This window comes from Hetaerina americana, unplaced genomic scaffold (assembly GCF_022747635.1).
Source record: "Hetaerina americana unplaced genomic scaffold, ioHetAmer1.1.p SCAF_2, whole genome shotgun sequence".
Lineage (NCBI taxonomy): Eukaryota > Metazoa > Arthropoda > Insecta > Odonata > Calopterygidae > Hetaerina > Hetaerina americana.
In genome coordinates, this window is record NW_027286763.1 from 63019531 (window position 1) to 63037953 (window position 18423).

At 37.3% G+C, this 18423-nt stretch overlaps 2 protein-coding genes across 3 annotated transcripts; both read right to left on the reverse strand.

Annotated features, from left to right (window-relative positions):
* Window positions 1–1568: 1568 nt before the first annotated feature.
* Window positions 1569–6917, reverse strand: Lipt1 (Lipoyltransferase 1). Of its 2 annotated transcripts, none has more exons than XM_071584907.1 (6): window positions 6724–6917; window positions 6302–6645; window positions 5092–5199; window positions 4652–4859; window positions 4397–4542; window positions 1569–3064 (listed from the first exon to the last, which is right to left on the reverse strand). In XM_071584907.1, exons 1-6 carry the CDS (start codon window positions 6911–6913, stop codon window positions 2765–2767), a joined length of 1296 nt encoding a protein of 431 aa, XP_071441008.1. In that variant the 5' UTR covers window positions 6914–6917; the 3' UTR covers window positions 1569–2764. The 2 variants fall into 2 exon arrangements, with proteins under 2 accessions (XP_071441008.1, XP_071441007.1); XM_071584906.1 differs by having other exon boundaries at window positions 5092–5202.
* Window positions 6918–7090: 173 nt separating this feature from the next.
* Window positions 7091–7430, reverse strand: LOC139687666 (uncharacterized). Its single transcript, XM_071584908.1, has one exon. It carries the CDS (start codon window positions 7235–7237, stop codon window positions 7094–7096), a length of 144 nt encoding a protein of 47 aa, XP_071441009.1. The 5' UTR covers window positions 7238–7430; the 3' UTR covers window positions 7091–7093.
* Between the last annotated feature and the right edge of the window lie 10993 nt (window positions 7431–18423).

The window sequence follows — 18423 nt, forward strand, 5'->3', positions numbered from 1 at the left end:
TCTCCATGGTCCTCTTTCCTGCAACAGAGGATGAGGTCTTTATCAGGATGAGCAAATTTATCGATTACATCACCAGGTATAATGTTGATCCATATCCATTGCCAATGCGGTCAGCAACTGGGTCAAAACTGCAGTGATGACATTAGCTCTCCATTATCCTTCAAATTTTGAAATTTACTTACACATACCTACTTAGTACCTGGTTCACGAATTTGAGAATATTTATGTCTTAACAATACCTTGGTAGTAGTTATTTATATAAGCATGTTAATTAAATAGCCTTGCCTATCACCCTCTTTGTCATTCATCCTTCTAAATAAAAAGACAAAATTAACCTCATTACACATACTTATAAGATGGCATTTTTATAAGTTATAGCAAAATAAGTACAAATGCAGAGAATTACTAGATAAAAAATGAGCAACAGTATCTTGTACGCCCCAAGATGGATAGAATAGAAGATAATATAAATAGTTGTGTTACATTTCTCTGGAGCATTGTCTCATGATTTTAGGTTTTCTCGCTGTTTACCACATATTTTGCATCACATAAGCTTGTCTACTAAGTGAAAAAGTATAATTTTATTTTACTCAAACATGGAATTTCTTTAATTCCATGTTTGAGTACAATAAAATTCCAATTTTTTCACTTAGTAGACAAGCAATGTGATGCAAAACGGGTGGTAATCAGTACAGGTTTCCCACCAAGAGGGCCTGGGTTCAAATCCTGGAGAGACATGAATAGGCTAATGGTGATGCTAGGTTTCTCTACACCCTTCCTTTCCCATCCATCTCTAATGGCACAAATGACCTTAGCTGTCAGTTGCCTCTCTTAAAAACTACTACTACTTTAATGCAATTTTTTAATTTTATTTCCAATCAGTAAATCTTTCCTCTTAAAGCTTTGTTCAGAGTAGAATAAAGGATTAAATGTAAGTGAAACATAATGCAGTCCTAGCTAACTGCTGAGACAAGTTTTTCTGGAGGAGGCATGAATTTGAACAGAAGTCAATGCTAGGATTCAAAGTAATAAAAATGCATCAAGAATTCATCTGTACATAATGTGGATAGAAGCCCTTTCAATCTAGTTTATCTCAGCATTCCTACTGTTGTTTTATTATCATATTCTATAAATGCCCTTTGATGGTAATATTTTGTTAATGACAATATCAACATATTCAAATGTTCCTTAAAGAAAGTTAATTTTCACTAAACACAGTTTCTTCCAGCAGAGGAAAATAAAATATTCCAGAAAACACCCACATTCTTATCTTTATAAGCATGTATCTACACATTAATTAGACCACAAATTTTGCATTTGGGTTGGCATCTTTAAAAGGTTAACTTTATGGAATGTTCACTATCAGTGTAAATTCAATGGCAATAATTTGATAATCTCTTCCTTATTGTTTAATAAAATTCTAAAAACAAATGATTGTATACAAGGATTGATTTAATTTCACTGCGACCTTTACTTTATATAAATTCTAGTAAATGTCGCTTTGACCTTGAATTCCTCAAGGTAGCATTTTCAACTTGGTCGTACAAAATTACTTGAAAGCTGAAGAATCAATTTTATGATACTTTATTGATGAGTATAATTCATTTTTTTAATCATCAAAATGCACTTAATGAATTAAACAATTATTGGTAAAGCAAACAAGATGTATCCAACTTTACACTGAGAGATCAACATTTCTATGTAAAAAATTATTCAGAAGCTGGGATAAATACTAGGCATCCTCAGAAAATCTTCCAGTTTAACTGAAAGCAGAGGATTTACAACTAAAAAGATATAATAAAATAACATAAGATGCAATAATAATATATGTACACTTAACTCATAGAAATAAAGTGAGTATTTACTATTCCACTTAATTCGTCATAATAATTAGTCTTTTCACTCAACCAAAGAGCATTTAAATTAGATGTTCCAGCATATAAAATAATAAAGAATGTATGTGCATGAAACAAAAGCAGAGCTTTAACAGAATAGCAATTGTTATTTATGATAGCCACTTCAATGAGCATTTTCTAACAATTAAATGTGACATACTGCGAATTCAATTATGACAAATCATTTATTTGCTTGTTAGTAAGATCCCTTTTCATACAGCTTTCAATGGTGGCTTACACTTTTTTGTAAGTTTTCAAACCCATAAATAAAATTATCCATAAAAATACCACAGCCATTCAAACATAATAGCATTTTTCTTAGAGAAATATGAATATCACAAAATTTGTACATTTCATGAAAATGACTCTTTAGTCTTATTTTTTACTCCAACGAAGAGAGAATTTTATAAATAGAATCAATTATGATAGGGGTAAGGCACAAAAACAAAAGCCCTATCAGACAAAAATTTTTTAAGGCCTTAATCACACCATTATTTACATAGCCAACTGAGTATGAATGCATACATTTGCAAAGAATAACCTCAAACAGGTTGCATATGTCAGGTTACTTCTCTTAAGACCAGTACATCAGCTGAAATAAAAACAAGAATTCGATACCCAGGGAGGTGTACACTAGTTAGCATGCATATTACATAAGTAATTATGCACTCATACTTTCCATTTGGAACCTTTATTTCATAAACATAACACCCATATATTGTTAAAAATAAGAGGAAAAATAAACAATGTAACTCAGGAAAACTAAATACATAATTAAAATCTGAACACCTTGCCAAAACTTGCCATAATATTACACTGGCTATGTTAGATAGGGGCAAGGCCCATTAAAAGCTTTTTCCCTCACCCTGTCAGACAGATTGCATTACTTTGCGAACACATGAAGCAACAAAACGATTTTTTTCTCCTCCTTGTCCAGGCTGTCCAGCTCTACCACATGGATCTGTTACAGCAAAAGATTCGTCAAGAATACGCAATGCTTCCTCTGAGAAGCGCTTCCCTCTTAGATCAGTTACCACTGCTATCTCACCACCATTAGGAGCTGCATTTAAAAATCCTGGTGGGATGGTTATAGTTACATCAGACACTCTACCATTTACAACTTCCATTTTAACTGTGAGCTGGGCTGGTGATGCATCTGCTGCAGGCGCCTGTAGAGAAAGATTAAACATACAAAAACTGAAGAATTACAAGATTTTGCATTCAATGCAATAGATGTTTAATTAGATGAGAAAATTCTTGAGTAAATAATTCCTTCATTTTAGCTCATACACATAAGAGTTACTTAGAAAAGTATTCAAGTTTTCAAATGGTTTCATAGCTATTTGGGGATGTTAGTAATTTTGTTCAGGTTATTAACAAGATCTAAACACACTACCTCCCCTCATTGGACCATCAGTTCCACAATCCTATAAAGAACACTGCCTCGTTCTCTGGTAGTATGAATTCATGTCACCTGATACTATCATAAAATGAAACCCAAGTTGTGCATGCACTAAATTTGGGTGGAAACTTGGCATTGCTATCTCAATTCAGTATTTTTCATTAGAGTTGGCACTCAATTTTTGTGCCATAAAACAAAGCATAGTGATACATGTCTGTCATTTGTTATGGGTTATTGCAACAAAAATATAATCACATTTATTACAAGCAAACAGAAGTGTATTAACTTTTTATTGTATCACAGTGCACACCAGATTTCAGTGCAATTATTAGAATGCCATCAGTACAATCCAATCAGCCCCATTGTCTTGTGAACCTGATTAGAGGATTCACCCTTTGAGTGCAAATGAGTAATTACTCAAAATTCATACAAAAATTGCCAGACCATTTTAAGGAAGATTTATGAAAATTCAAAATTCAGAAAATTATCATTCACAAAAAGTGTTGGCACATAAGGGTTAACTGGTGAATGAAATACATACAAGATGAGTCTGTTTTATTCTAAAAATTCGGCAATTAATGAAACTAGAAAATATCATATTTCAAATCTCAAAATATATTGATCTATAATGTAATGAACATGCTTTTCAAAATTATTGTCATGGCTCAATTTTCTTGTATCACTCTAGGTATGCTACAGAGACTTTTTCCATGGAATTAAAATATATATGTACCAAAATTTCAACATAACCCTAATTTTCATGCTTTCCACACTAAAAATTACACTTTCACCCTGGACATGTTTTGCAATGAATGTAAAGACAAAAAGTCTAACTTGCAGTGAATTTCTATAAGTTCCTGGACTCTTGCCAGGTTGATATGATGCAAATTTACATTTGTAGACATGAAAGGTGATTTTTTTCATTGAAAGGGCCTTTCAGTTCCCACCCAAATGCCCCTGGATACTACGTAGCATTAATTTTAAGGGAGGAAATGATATGTTAATCATGGATATCAATTATAACCTTCAAAAGACATGGGTAATGCATTCATATACATAAAAGGTTACAATAACTCCATTTTTATGCGGTCAAGGCTACCTTGCTCAGTTTCTCTGCCTCAGCTGAAGCTGCTTCACCAACAGCTAATTCTCGAGGTATAGTAAATGATCTGGTGACATCGAATCTAGGAGTTTTTCCAAACCTCCAAATCCAACTGCTCATCTCCTGACGCAGCTTTTCTAAACCTAGGAGTGGATATTAAGCATATAACAACAAAAAATTCACCAGATGAGTAATTACAAGTTCAATCTGGAAGTAAAAAGGAAGAGAGGTAAGGCCCAGTCCCATTCTGACCTGGGAACCAGCTCTCAGCTGGATTAATTAGTTGGAAGCCACGACGGGAAACAACCCCATTTCCAACATTCTTGCCTGCTGCATCTGAGCGCAAAAACTCTCGGCCAATTGCACCCAAAACATGGTCAACAGTTAAACCAGAGTAAACTTCACTTAAATTCCTTACTGGTGATGGTAAAGATCTTGTAGCATTAGTATGAATTCCATCCTGAAATTAATTTGAAAAATCATACATTACACATAATAGTTTGGAGTAACTCATATGCATCAACGCCTGCGGTTTATTTAATGAATAAAAGAAAGAGTTCTAAAGTTAATATTCCAGCTTAATAGAATATTTTAGAATTTTCAACTTCAGAAACGTTAACATACATTAAAAAAATAATAATACATTAGGAGGGATTCAAATAAAAACCATTTCACATTTCAACAATACTCACATCTTCCTTATGCATCGAGTCATGAAGGTTTGGCATGTTCACGTTCACCAAGAGCGTGCAATGGTGATATGCATTTGGATGCCCAAGTTTAGCCGCAGTACCAGAAATCTGCTAATTCTTTTGTTGAGGAAATACAAATGGCAGCTATTTGTCCAGCTGGGCAACTTTGAACTAGTCTTATTTCAAGGCAATGTATTGTCAATCTTAAAATGAGTCTATTAGGCATAAAATGAAAATTATGCCTTATGATAGATTCCACCAAATAAACATGACAACGAAGCAACACAATTTACTATGATATAGGATAACACAAATGGTAATGATATTCTTCAAAATGCCCTGTGCTGAGTAGCAGTTCTATAGAAAAAACCCACAGAAAATTCAGGAAAGCTCCTCTTTAATCTAATCCCCAAAGAGCTACCTCCCCCAATAAAATAAGTTCAAATAAATGTTAAAGGGCTTCTTTGTAAATAATGTTTTTTACAGTGTCCAAGAAAAAATTGAAAGAGCCAATGCAGGGAGTTGTTTTTTTTTAATCTTTAACACCTATTATTAGGTAATTCAAATCCATCCAAGAGCGTATGAATTCGTATAAATGTCAATCTAATGTGCCTGTAAATTTGATTGAATCTTTCACAAAGCCATTACATTTATGTGTTGTTCTATGGTGAATAAATCTATTTATCTAAGACTAAAGAAAAAATAAAGCAATTCGTTCTTTGAACAGCATTGGGTTCCTGGGGGAGCTTATAATAAAGAAGTGATTCCTAAGCTCTTTTCCTTGTACAACTTGTGTAATTACAAGAGATACACACATTGTATTATGAGGTGGTTTCAGTAGGTTAGAAAGTATCTTAAGGGGGTAGCTAGGCTGAGCCTTATACTGTTCTTTACAATTTATTAAAAACTAACACATTCAAACGTCTTTACTGCACCATTTTCAAGATAAAAAAGGCACTGCTACCTTGAATATGACTCAGTAAAGATGCTGCCAGAGATAAGTTGTTCGGAAGTGTGTTGGGCCAAATGACCTTCCCAGGTAGACAATTTTGCAGTTAGATACACTCAATTGTTGATTAATTTGGCAAGTGCAATTTACACCCACATGCTAATTTAACTCAGGAATAGTACTTTTTATACTTCGTATTTGTTTCACATTCCTATAAAATGAACAGAAAACCAACTTGGCATGAATACTTTGTAAGGATACTTTATAGTCTCCTTCCAAAAGAATGTCTTCTCTTGGGGAAACTGCCGTTCGTATTCCAAATTCGGAGTTGAGTGCACGACAGATGAGCTCCAAGTTGGAACGACGATTGTAACGTCCTCGTGGGGTGAAAAACGTTAGGTTTAAGTTACCGCCATCATGATACACGGTTCCTCCACCCGAATTTCGACGAGCAATTGGAATCCCAGCTTCTGAAAGCCTCGAAACATTAGCTTCTGCCCATGGATTCTGATGCCGTCCAACTACCACGCAAGGCGAATTACGCCATAACAGCAACACATGATGGTTGGAGAAATCAAAATGACGGTATATCCAATCTTCAAGAGCTGTGTATGAAAAATTATTGGGTGAAGAATAACATTATCACCATTAAGGATGAATTAGTAATTTAAATCAACACTTACCTAAATTAGTGAAAATATCACTTGATTGCGATATAAAAACTGATTTCACGACATTGGTGTCTTTCTCCCTAACAGAAGAAAAATTTTGGCAAGAAAAAGCTAAAACTGGCTTAAAGTCATTGTTAAGAGATTTCATAAATGCGGGTTTGCCAATTTTACAAAGAGCACCCTTGATCAATGTTTGTGCCATTTTGAATTTGGAAATTAAACTTTAAACAAAATTATGCGTACAGAATAAAGAATAATAGTTATTTGACAGGGTATCAGGGTCACAATAGAATTGAGTTACGAAAATTGAACAATTCTAGAGATACAATATTTCTATGAAGAAAACTGACAATTTACAGAAGTTAGATCAAAATGCAGTTGTTTAAATATTGTTTTTCTGAGAGGAAGCTAAAGACACCAAGAAATCATGTACAGTTATAGTCTGGTGCAGCCACTTCCAAGTTTGATGGAGCTGGCTGATTCTGAATCGGAGATTCACACAATCTCGAGGACAGTCCATTCGCATTCCTCCGTGTACAACCAGAAACAGGTAAATCTACACTTCCAACAAGGCACGACAAAGCACACACACTCCTACGGACAGAGACACGAACACTCCCGATGGATTTTACTGGTCTACTTATGCTAAAAATATTCAGATGAACCGCAGCATGGCCAGTTGGCAACAGGATATGGCGTCTGATCATGCACTGATCAGGTGGACGGGCGAAGGGCATTTTTATTGGCTCTGGTGGGAGTAGCAAACATGACAAATTTTAATAAGTTTAATTGTGAGGGAATGTTAGAAAGGATTTATTTTAAAAACATAAATATTTGCCGATACGTTTTATCTAAAGGAAATATTTCTTAAAGTACTTGTTCTATTATTATCCATCGCTGAGGAAACTTCAGAGAAGGTCACAACACCGCAATTGTGGTAGTAATAATTTTTTTCTTGGCCTATGATTAGACCGTTATTTTCTTTTTTTTTTCGAAATTTCAATTGAGCGATTACAAACGTCCTCATAAAATTTTCTTGGAATTTTTAATCCCTATTTTGTTGTAATATATACTTCGTATTAATTCCCAATAATTATCATGGCCGGATCAGCCATCATCTTAGTGATCATCACTCTCGGATAAAAGGGATGTGCGGGAAGGATGACAGAAAAGATAGCGACGAAGAAATGTAATGGCGATAATTAGGGTATTTATTCCAAGGCTGTGAAATAATGAAGGACTGAGTACTTTCTCTGCGGATGTGTATAGAGAAGATGACAAACACCATTTACATGTAGTCATGTCAACTTTAACGGGGCTGAAATTATAAGAGTGTGTAATTTCAATTCGAGCCGTGGCTCAAAGTCAACACCCTCAATGCTATACGTTTTGTTTGTTTTCGCGTGCACTGTTGAGACGATAATTTCGTATATACGGGCAAAAACTAACCAGCCTCTTCGGATCTGTTGACGAGATTGACGGCGCGACATATATTGTAAATAAATATGTAGATTGTATTACATGCATATATGTATATGAGATAAGCGTACATTCAGGGATAAGAGTAGTCGCTTTCTTTTTAAATGACTTTCATTGCTCGACAAAATTTAAGTGGGCCAATATCTTAATGAGGAAGTGCTTTTCGTCGCCCCCAAGGTTCCGGGGTGCTCCGAAAAGTTACGGAAAATCCCCAACCTTGATGAAATAAAAGCGTGCTCCAGAGGTGAGGACAAGAATCTTTGAGCTTGTTTCAAGGTTTGAGGAGGAAATCGCTCGCCATGAACTGGGTCGTTTACTTGAAGGCGAATACAAGTGAATATACTTATTCATTTCGTGTACCGATATGTTGACTATTGCTACGGGCAGCTGTAGGTTTGTAAATATTTGTCATGAAATGGCTAGTTAAAATTATTTTCTGTTCATTATTCATGAGTAAATAATTCATATTACCTCGAGTGTTGGTATAAAACTACGGGTGCATTATAATTTTGCCATATCTCGACATTTTCCTCTTTTTCATAGTTAACAACTTTCAACGGCCTGCCGAATAGTGTTACTTCAGCATACCATTAATGACGTACGCTCATTCATCGGTTCAAACGATAAAAGCGCAATCGCGAGTAATTACCTTCAGTGAAGGTTGAAACGTCATGCGCAGATTGCTCATGTTATTGCTGAAATCAAAATACATGTTATCAGCTGTTGATTCTCCGGTAGTGAAACCTACAGATCCAAGAAAGCCTCGCGTTCCCTCCCCAAGTGTAAGCTATTTTAAGCAAATGACGATTTTCTAAATGCTCTCCAGTTCTCATTTGGGACGATAACAGAAGTTGAATGACCATCAAGTCGTAGGTGGTTAGTTGGTTTCCCAGAAGTTTGCGCCCGAGAGAATGCGTCAAGTAATTTTTTTTGCGTAAGAAGTTTGAAATTACAAAAACCATAAAGATGCATGGGATTGCTGGATAGAGAGAGAGAATGGTATATCATTTTAGTTACAGAAAGTACTCGGCAAGCCATATAAAACATTACTAAATATTAGCACGACTTATTCCCCATTCTGTTTTCTGTGCGAATTTATCCTCGAGAGCAAAAGTGAAGAAGATGAGAACGATGGGAGGCAAACGGCAACCTTTAAAACTTTGGATGTTGCATAGATACTTAGGAAAAACAAAAAAAATTCTAGGCTCTATAATCGGAGTAAGTCATAAATGTTTTAATTACATCACATACGACCCCCACTAAGGGAGAGCTTGCAGAAACTTACTTTGAGTTAATCTCTCCTAAGATTTTGAACTCATACGAGGAGGTATGAGCCAAAGAAAAATATATCTCGAAAATATAATGGAGAAACCTAAGCAAGGTAAGTTTACGAACCAACAAGGGGAAGTTAATTATTCTTTTTGGAGGGGGCACAAGGATATTCATTCCGCACAAGGGGTGAACGAGGAAGTTACCAAAATAGCCAGGATGGTCCTCAACATACAGATTAGGGACCAACATTTCACAAATTTAATGATGGTTACCATTTGTAAGGAAAAAATTCTCGATTTTACTGCGGTTCATGTAACCGTTCCTCTAAGTTAACCATCAACCGGTACTGTAGAGTAGAGTTCCAACTCCCAGGGGGCAGCTCCACCGGATTCTTAATATTTTAAGATGCAAAACTCCTTGCCTGAAAAATTAAAATAATTTGGAAATGTTTCCTCATTATTTATTTTTCGCGAACACATTAATAATCCCTTTCCGTAAAACAAATATTGCGATCGGTCTCTGATTATTATCTAACCAATTTACGTTTCCGGGCGCAATCCGGACGAATGGGTAATATTCGTCTTTCCTATTACTTCCGCTTTATTAATCTTTTACGCATATTCTTTTTGCCTTTTGCCTGTCGTTCGATACGAAATATATTCTGATGACACCACGTTGCGGTGTTATTATCCTCTGAATTGGGAGATTTTAAAACATTTCTCTGAGTTTTAAGGCCATTTTATCCTCTTTAGGGCCTTCTGACATGATACGTAATGAGTTTCACATCTAATATGCCGTATTGAAAAGGGAACGGGACATGCGGTGTGGAGAGAGGAAAATCGGTAGCTGTTACGAGTTTTGTTGGAATGCGACACGAAAACCAGGGAATAATAATGATGTTAAAAAACTGGACTTGTCTCTTTCTTACTCTGTGAAATTTGTAAAGGTTTTTCAGAATGAAATAATTTCTCTGTTTCTTGGAACGCCCTTAAATCACCCATTTCCTAAAATCAGTACGCGATGCACTTTCACCGAAAGAAATCCAAGCTGACCTTATGTGCGAAGAATATTAAGCCTCGCTTTCAAGCTTTCTTCGTTTTCGTGTCGCTTTCATATTCAAGAAGGTTAGAAGTGTACTTCTTCCTTCACGTTCGCAGTTCACGAATATTTCTGCCTTTGCCACTATTTGCCGCTGCGTGGATGGTAAAAAGATGGGGATCTATAGCAGTTTTCTAAAGATTTTCCTACTTGGTTGTCGATTTTCCCGGTTTACTCTCTTTCAACCCGTCAGGCTTCCCTATGTCCATTGCGTCATGCAAGTATTCCACAAATATATAGTTTTTCGTCGAGGTATATTATTATCTCGGTCCACGTGCGGTCAATTTGTCCTCTGAATATCTATTAACGTCTAGACGGGCACTGCCCGCGAAAAAATGAGTCATCGTTCTTGGACCATTCGGTTTTTCTTATCATATCACTGTTTTCTGCGGCAACTGGATAATCTCCCTTTTTCGGTTTTATATATATGTGGGATAATATTATGTAATAATCCAGCGTGATTTCCTGATGTTAGGTCTTTGTTCTTAAGATAATTCTTCTATGTTTTCACCTTGAAAAGAGTACAAGTATTATGAAAAAGCAAGGTATCAGTGTGGTTGTAGGAAGTTATCGTATTTTACTGCCCTAAATTTAAAGACGAAAAGTGTATTAATGTATAGATTCGAAAAAAAATATCATGAGGAATGACTGGGTAATGGTACGTACTGACAATCCCTCCCACCAGTTGATGGTTCTAGGTTACATGGAAATGAGCATTCATATATGTAGGTAGAAGAATCGTTTCCTGCTATCGTTCAAGCAATGTGATCATCTTTTTCTCAAAGAAAAGTCATTTAGGAATTAATATATATCTTTATATTTCATAAAATTTACTTAAAAATTGTTTGGGGTGCATTAAATGTTTTTTTAATTGATACCTTGATTTAAAATATTTTATAGAATTAGTGCTTAGCGGTACAGCAAGATGGGCTGTAACGAGACATGGAAGATGATTTAAAAGGTAATTTGCTACTGTGCAACTAGATTGCCAATCAATCATTCCAAAGTATTTTCTCCTATTTTTTAACAAAAATTATGCGTACCTGATTTTTAAAAAATGAGTAAGTATTGATTTCCAATAATCAATTTGCAATGACACATGATATTTTTAAGTAGGAGAGTTTGATGTTAATTGAATTATTGAATGCTGTTGAACTGTATTTATTTGCAACTTTATCCCTCTGTATGTGTGCATAATGTAATTGCTCTTGAGTTCCCTGCAAGCAACTATTGTATTCGATATTAGCTGTATGATAGGATGCATTTCTCCATCATAGTGCATCATTCAAATTTTAATTTACATTTTGTAATTATTAAGATAAGCTGTTGTAATCATTGGTCAAACCCAACAAAATTAATGGCTTTCAACAGCTCTAATCATTTAGTTCAGTCTCTCAAATTCCATATGCTAATTTAGCAAATGAGTTTTAAGCTGCCTTGCGCCAGCAAAAATGCACATTTCAGAGAACACCTAAGTTTACTTGGGTATCTAATTATGGATGCTCTTTGTCATATTGGAAAAACATGGTTGAAGCCAATTACACACTGGGATGAATCAATCACAGGCATTCATGAGTAACTGATGAGATTTCATATCATGGAAACATTCCGTAGTTGGTTGGAAATACTTACCATGTAAAATATATCACAATTTGCTGAGTTTGTAATCAGGACAGTTAACCACTATATAGCCCTTCAGCAGCCATGATTTATTTTTTGCATACAAAATGAAAATTTTTACCCTGAAAATAATTTTTTAAGCTTGCTTGATTTTTCTTTTATACTGAGCTGCATTTATGGCACTCATATTTAAGTATAGTCCCCAGCTTAGAAGCATGCTGCCATGTATAGGAAAGATATTGCTCTATATGTATACATGTATTTTGCAATGCTGATGTGAAAATAATTGAAATTACATCACTGGTCTGGTTCCACATGCCTGAGCTCAATTTTCAACTTATACCATGTTCAATTTGATGTGAGGTAACTTGGTAATGCATAGGATAGGATCTGTTAGAAAATAGTGCTTATTCATGCAGACCTGTCTTAAGGACCTCTTTTAAACCTAAATACTGTCATAACAGAAATGTAATTCTTAACATATTAAATCCAGAAACAATTGAAGGCCCTTAGATTAATGGGAAAAGTTATTCCCTTGTTTATCATTTGGAGTACACATCATTTTGAACATTATTGACAGATATTGTTACTTGAAATCTACATATTTCAGTTGGATGGGTGTGCGCATCTTTATCTAAAACCATTTCTGGGTAGCATTTGTTAAAGTACATCTGTTGTCATGTGTTATCATTATGAGGATTGGTTGGTATAAACTATCCTATTCCCTGCCAATCCCTTCTTTGTCTAATCACTCCTCGCACTGTCATTTTATTTTTTATAGCATCCTTTGCTTTCCTCTTTTAAGTCTTCTCCTTCATGACCCTCACACTATTCATGATACAGTAGGAAGATTACTAATTGAATCAGAAAAGATTTCAGAAGATGGAAAAAATACATAGATTTTCTATATAGTATTCATGAGGGTAGTTAGAAAGGTTCTTGGAATCACCACCAGATATTAGTGCTGGCGCAACAAGTGTCCTCCATAGTAATAGGTAATCCTTCATGAGTAAACAGGTAACATGTCAGTGCTCTGGGAAGAGATCAGTGGTGTGGATGCCTCTCTGTTGTTCCCAAGTAATGATTTGTGAAGATTGAAAAAATTGAGGTTCGAGCATTGATTAATTACTTTCTAAAGAAAGGTATGACAGTAAAGGAAATTAATGCTTTCAAAACACTCTGGGGGACTCTGCTCCTTTGTATTCAGCTGTTGCCAAGTGGACAAAGGAGTTTTAGTTTGTTTGGGACAGCTTAGATGATCATCTGCGTAGTGGTTGGTCAAAATGTGCCTCTGCCCCAGAAATTATTGCAAAAATGCATTAAATGGTCATGGCGGATTGTTGAATGAAAGTTTGAGAAATCGCTGAAGCTGTAGGGATGCCATCTAAACAGGTATCACATTTTAGTAGTGGGTTTGGGTATGAGAAAATTGTCTGCTAGAAAGTTGCAACGACTCTTGATGTAGGGTCACAAATGCATCAGAGTGGAAATTTCCCATCAATTTGATCTTTAAGGGCAATGTGCAAGATTATCTGCGCTGGTTTGTCCACTGTCCTTTATTCACGTACAACTAGTTTCAACGCTTAAGCATCATCATTAGGTACAAATTAATTAATTTGCAGTCCATTTATATACCATTCATGAGGGAGAGGAGGGGTGGGTGAAAGAGAGGAGGAGGGGAAAAGTGGGGTTGCGATCAGTGTTGATAGGGAGAGGGGTGTTAAGCGTCCAGAAAGGTGATTTGTGGGCTTACAGTGGGGTGGGGGTTTGTTGGGTCTTTCTGTGAAGGAAAGGGGTACTTCCAGAATTAGGGAGAGGTATTCAAACAATAAATCGTTAACCAAATGACCCGTTTTCAATTTCTTCCTGATTTCCAGCTCTTCTCACTTGTCCATCCTCATTCCTTTTTCCATCTGGTGTAAGAGTTCTGGGTTGAAATCACTCCCATGATTTTCTTCCCATAGATACCTGGCGAAGTGTGATTGCTTGAGGTCACAGTTTCCAAAAAAACAGCATTTGTGCTCCTCCGCCCATGTTTTTAATGATCTGTTTGACCTATATATATATATATATATATATATATATATATATATATATATATATATGTGTGTGTGTGTGTATATATATATATATATATATAAATATATATATATATATATATATATATATATGTATGTGTGTATATATATATATATGTATATATGTATATATATGCTTTCATAGACGTAACACGGAAGTGCCGAATAGTCCAATACACAGTAACACATAATATAGAAACACAAAAAAAGAGAACACTCACACGTAATTTCTTGATATTTCGACGGAAACAATCCGTCTTCCTCTGAAGATATAGAAGTACTGACTGCTGGAATTGTTGAGGTTAGGGGTGCGAGAGAAAGGGAAGGGGGCCAGGGGAAGGGGAGAACGGGAGGCGAAGGAGGGGTGGAAGGAAAGGTTGGGGAGAGGAAAGGGAGAGGGATGGGGTGGAAGTAACAATTTTAGGCCACTCCCATCAGTGAACGACATTGAGGCCCGGATGCTGATAGGCCATACAGATGTAAATGAATGCCAATTCAAGGGTTTTTAATTCTATAGGGTTATCGGATGTAGGAAGGGACGCTAGGACGGAAACATTGTAGCACTGGTTGAAGGGGGTATTATGATGGGAAGCATGTTTAGGGATGGGGAGACCCGCGGACGGGGAGGAGGGATTGCACGAGGCGCGGTGGTTATTAATCCTAATGTTAAGTGGTGTGGAACATTGGCCTATGTAAAAGGACGGGCAGAGTTTACAGGTAAGAAGATAAACAACATTCTTGGAAGTGCAAGAGGAATAGGGGAAGGGCGGGAGAGAGTTGAATGGTGGGATGGAGTGGGGTGGAGTGGTGAAAATAGGGCAGGTTTTGCATCTTGCTCGATGACATGGAGTGGGTATGGCTCTGAGGGTGTGAGGGGATTTTGAGAGTGGCCTGGTGGATTTGAGGATATCTGCTAGGTTGGCGGGACGTTTGAAGGTGACAGAGGGGCAATTGGGGAGAAGGTTGGAGGAAGTGTTGTGATTTTTGAGGATGGGGAATAGGTCTTTGAGGATGAATTTGAGAGACTGAATACCTGGGAAGTAGGTAGTACAGATTGAGAGAGGCTGGGAGTCTGTGGTTGACGCAGGCTTGGGGGTGTAGGAATGTTTAAGTATTTTTTTATGGAGGAGAGAATCAGGGTATCCACGTTGGAGGAGGGAGTGGTGAAGGTTGTTAAGGTATTTGTTAAGCGATTCGGGATGGTTGCAAATGCGGTGACCGCGGATAGAAAGAGAGTAAGGGAGGGAGCGCTTGGTATGGGAGGGATGACAACTGCTGTAATGAAGGTATTGCTGCTTATTAGTAGGTTTGGTGTGAACAGAGGTAAGGAATTTGTTGTTGCTGAGGGAAATATTAACATCGAGGAAGGTAATCTGAGAGGATGAAATGGTCGAGGTGAAAGACAAAGATGAGGAATCATTGAGTTTGGAGATGAAGGAATTGAGGGAATCTATGCTGTGTGGCCATAGTAGAAAGATGTCGTCAATGTATCGGAACCACAGGAGAGGTTGCAGAGGATAGTTGGAAAGGAAATTCTCTTCCAGGACACCGAGGTGGAGGTTTGCATATGAAGGGCTGAATCTGCTACCCATGGCGCAGCCCTTTATTTGAAGGTAATGGTTATTATTGAAAGAAAAGGAGTTGCGGGTGAGAATGAAATTGGAAAGATCAATGAGAAAATCGGTACTGGGGATTTGAGGGGTAGGGCGTTTGGAGAGGAAGTAACGTAGGGAAGAAAGGCCTTCTTGGTGAGGAATGGATGTGTATAAGGAGGTGACATCGATTGTAGCCATAGTAATTTGGGTGTCCGGAGGGAGTGAAGTTGAGTGGAGCAATCTGAGGAAGTGGTAGGTATCTTTGATAAAGGAGGGCAGGGAGTGAACTAAAGGTTGGAGATAGTGGTCCACGAAGGCGGAAATTCTTTCGGTCGGAGAGCTACGCGAGGAGACTATAGGGCGGCCTGGGTTGTTGGGTTTGTGGATCTTAGGAAGGATGTAGAAGTGAGGGGTGTGAGGTTGGGAAGGGGAAAGGAGGGAGATGTCCCTGGGGGAAAGATTCTCCTTAGGGCCATTGTCTCGGAGGAAAGCGATTATTTCTTTTTGGAATGCGGGGTTAGGGTCAGCAGGAATATGTTGATAGGAGGAAGTGTCGGAGAGTAGTCTGTTGCATTCTTGAAGGTAGTCTGTAGTGTTTAGGATTACAACTGTCGAACCCTTGTCGGCAGAAGTGATGACTAGGTTGGGGTTGCGTGTGAGTTTTTTTAACTCAGCTAATTCGGCCGGGGAAAGATTAGTTTTCGGGTTTAGAGATTTAAGGAAAGAAGGACTAGATGTTTTGGACAGGAGAAGATTGATAAAGATTTCGACCGGGTGATTTGGAGGGAGCGGTGGAGGCTCAAGGTGGGAAGGCGGCCGGAACTTAGTGAGGGCGCTGTGTGTGTGTGCGGGGGATTGAAGGGTGGCGGGTTGCATCGCCCAGAAATGTCGCCATCTAAGATTTCTGGTAAAATTGATGACGTCTGCGAGGATGGTCACGTGATTAACCTTGGGGGTGGGGGAAAAAGAGAGGCCTTTTCCCAGAAGAGAGGTTTGGTGCTCATTCAGCGTTGTGCTAGAGAGGTTCAGCACGTGTTCGGCAGTATCTTTTGCTTGGTCAGCCGGCGGGGAAGGGACGGATTGAGAAGGGTTTTGTTGGTGGCAACGGCTCGGTGGAATTCCTGGTGTTGGTAGGGAAGGTGGGGGTAGGTGGAAAATAGTCGATAAATCCGGTTTCTGTAGGTAAAGGGGTGGGGGAGGAGGGCTAGGTTTGACAAGTTGGAGAGGTAAGGCAAGGCCTTGGCGGAAGTAAGAAGTGCAAAGATTGGACAATTTGTTTAAGGCTTTTGTGCGTCGGAACTCAAGGGAGCGGAGAGCCGATTTGAGGATTCGGTTTACATTCGGGAGGAGATGTGGGGAAGTGAGAGAAAGAATGTTGATGAGGGAATGTGTGGAATTGTGATATTTGTGAATGAGGCCATTGTATTGATCTCGGATGAACGTGCAAAAAAGAAAGGACTGTTGAAACTTGAGTGCATGTAGACTGGGGTGCAGGACGGAAGGTAGGCCTGATATAGGGAACTTAATGCATAAGCCATTGGGAATGATACCCAATGCAATGCATGCCGAAAGAAATTCAGAATGGCAGGTGTATTGGGCGAGTTTGTGAGAAAATTTCCGAATCTGGCGTAACCAAGATGATGTGGGATCAAAGTCGTTCATCATTGGAAGGGTGCAAAAATATAAAGGAAGGGTGTTGGGATGGTGATTAAGTGGAAGAGGAAGAATAGAGAAACAGTAGTGAAGGGAAGGATAGGACACTGAGAAAGGTAGTTTCAGCTTACAATACTGGAACCGTATATATATATATATATATATATATATATATATATATATATATATATATATATATATATATATATATATATATATATATATATATATATATATATATATATATATATATATATATATATATATATATGTGGCACTACAGTCCTTACAAGTTAACTTATAAATGCCACTTTTATTTTGTGTACCTATTTTGTCTTTTGTAATATTCAAGAATGATTTGAAGTTATTCGCAATGTAAAAAGCTATTTGAAATTTCTCCCTAGAAAACAGGTTGGCTAACTTTTGTGAAATCCATCCATAATACAGTGGAAAGATACATTGTGTTCTTCATTTAATAAAGAGGCAAAATGGTCGGAAGGAAAGGTGATGGCTTCATTTTTCTGGGATGAGTAAGGGATTCTACTTATAGATTATCTTCTCAAAGGTCAAGTAATTACTGGACGATCTTCCACTGAACTTTTGGACCAACTACTCCAAAAGATGCATTAAAAAAGACCAGGTTTGGCTAGGAAGAATGCCATCTTTAATCAAGACAATGTATGTCCACACAAGGGTTGTTTGCCATAGCAAAAATGCATGAACTAAGGTATGAATTGTTGCCACACCCACCTAATTTGCCTGATTTGACAATCAGATTTCCATCTCTTCCCCAAGTTTAAAATATTACTTGGTGGATGATAATTCTCTTCAAACCAAGAACTATTAGCCAAAGTAGACAGTTATTTTGCAGGCCTGAAGGAATCTAATTTTTGAGATAGGATGAAGACACTGGAGCA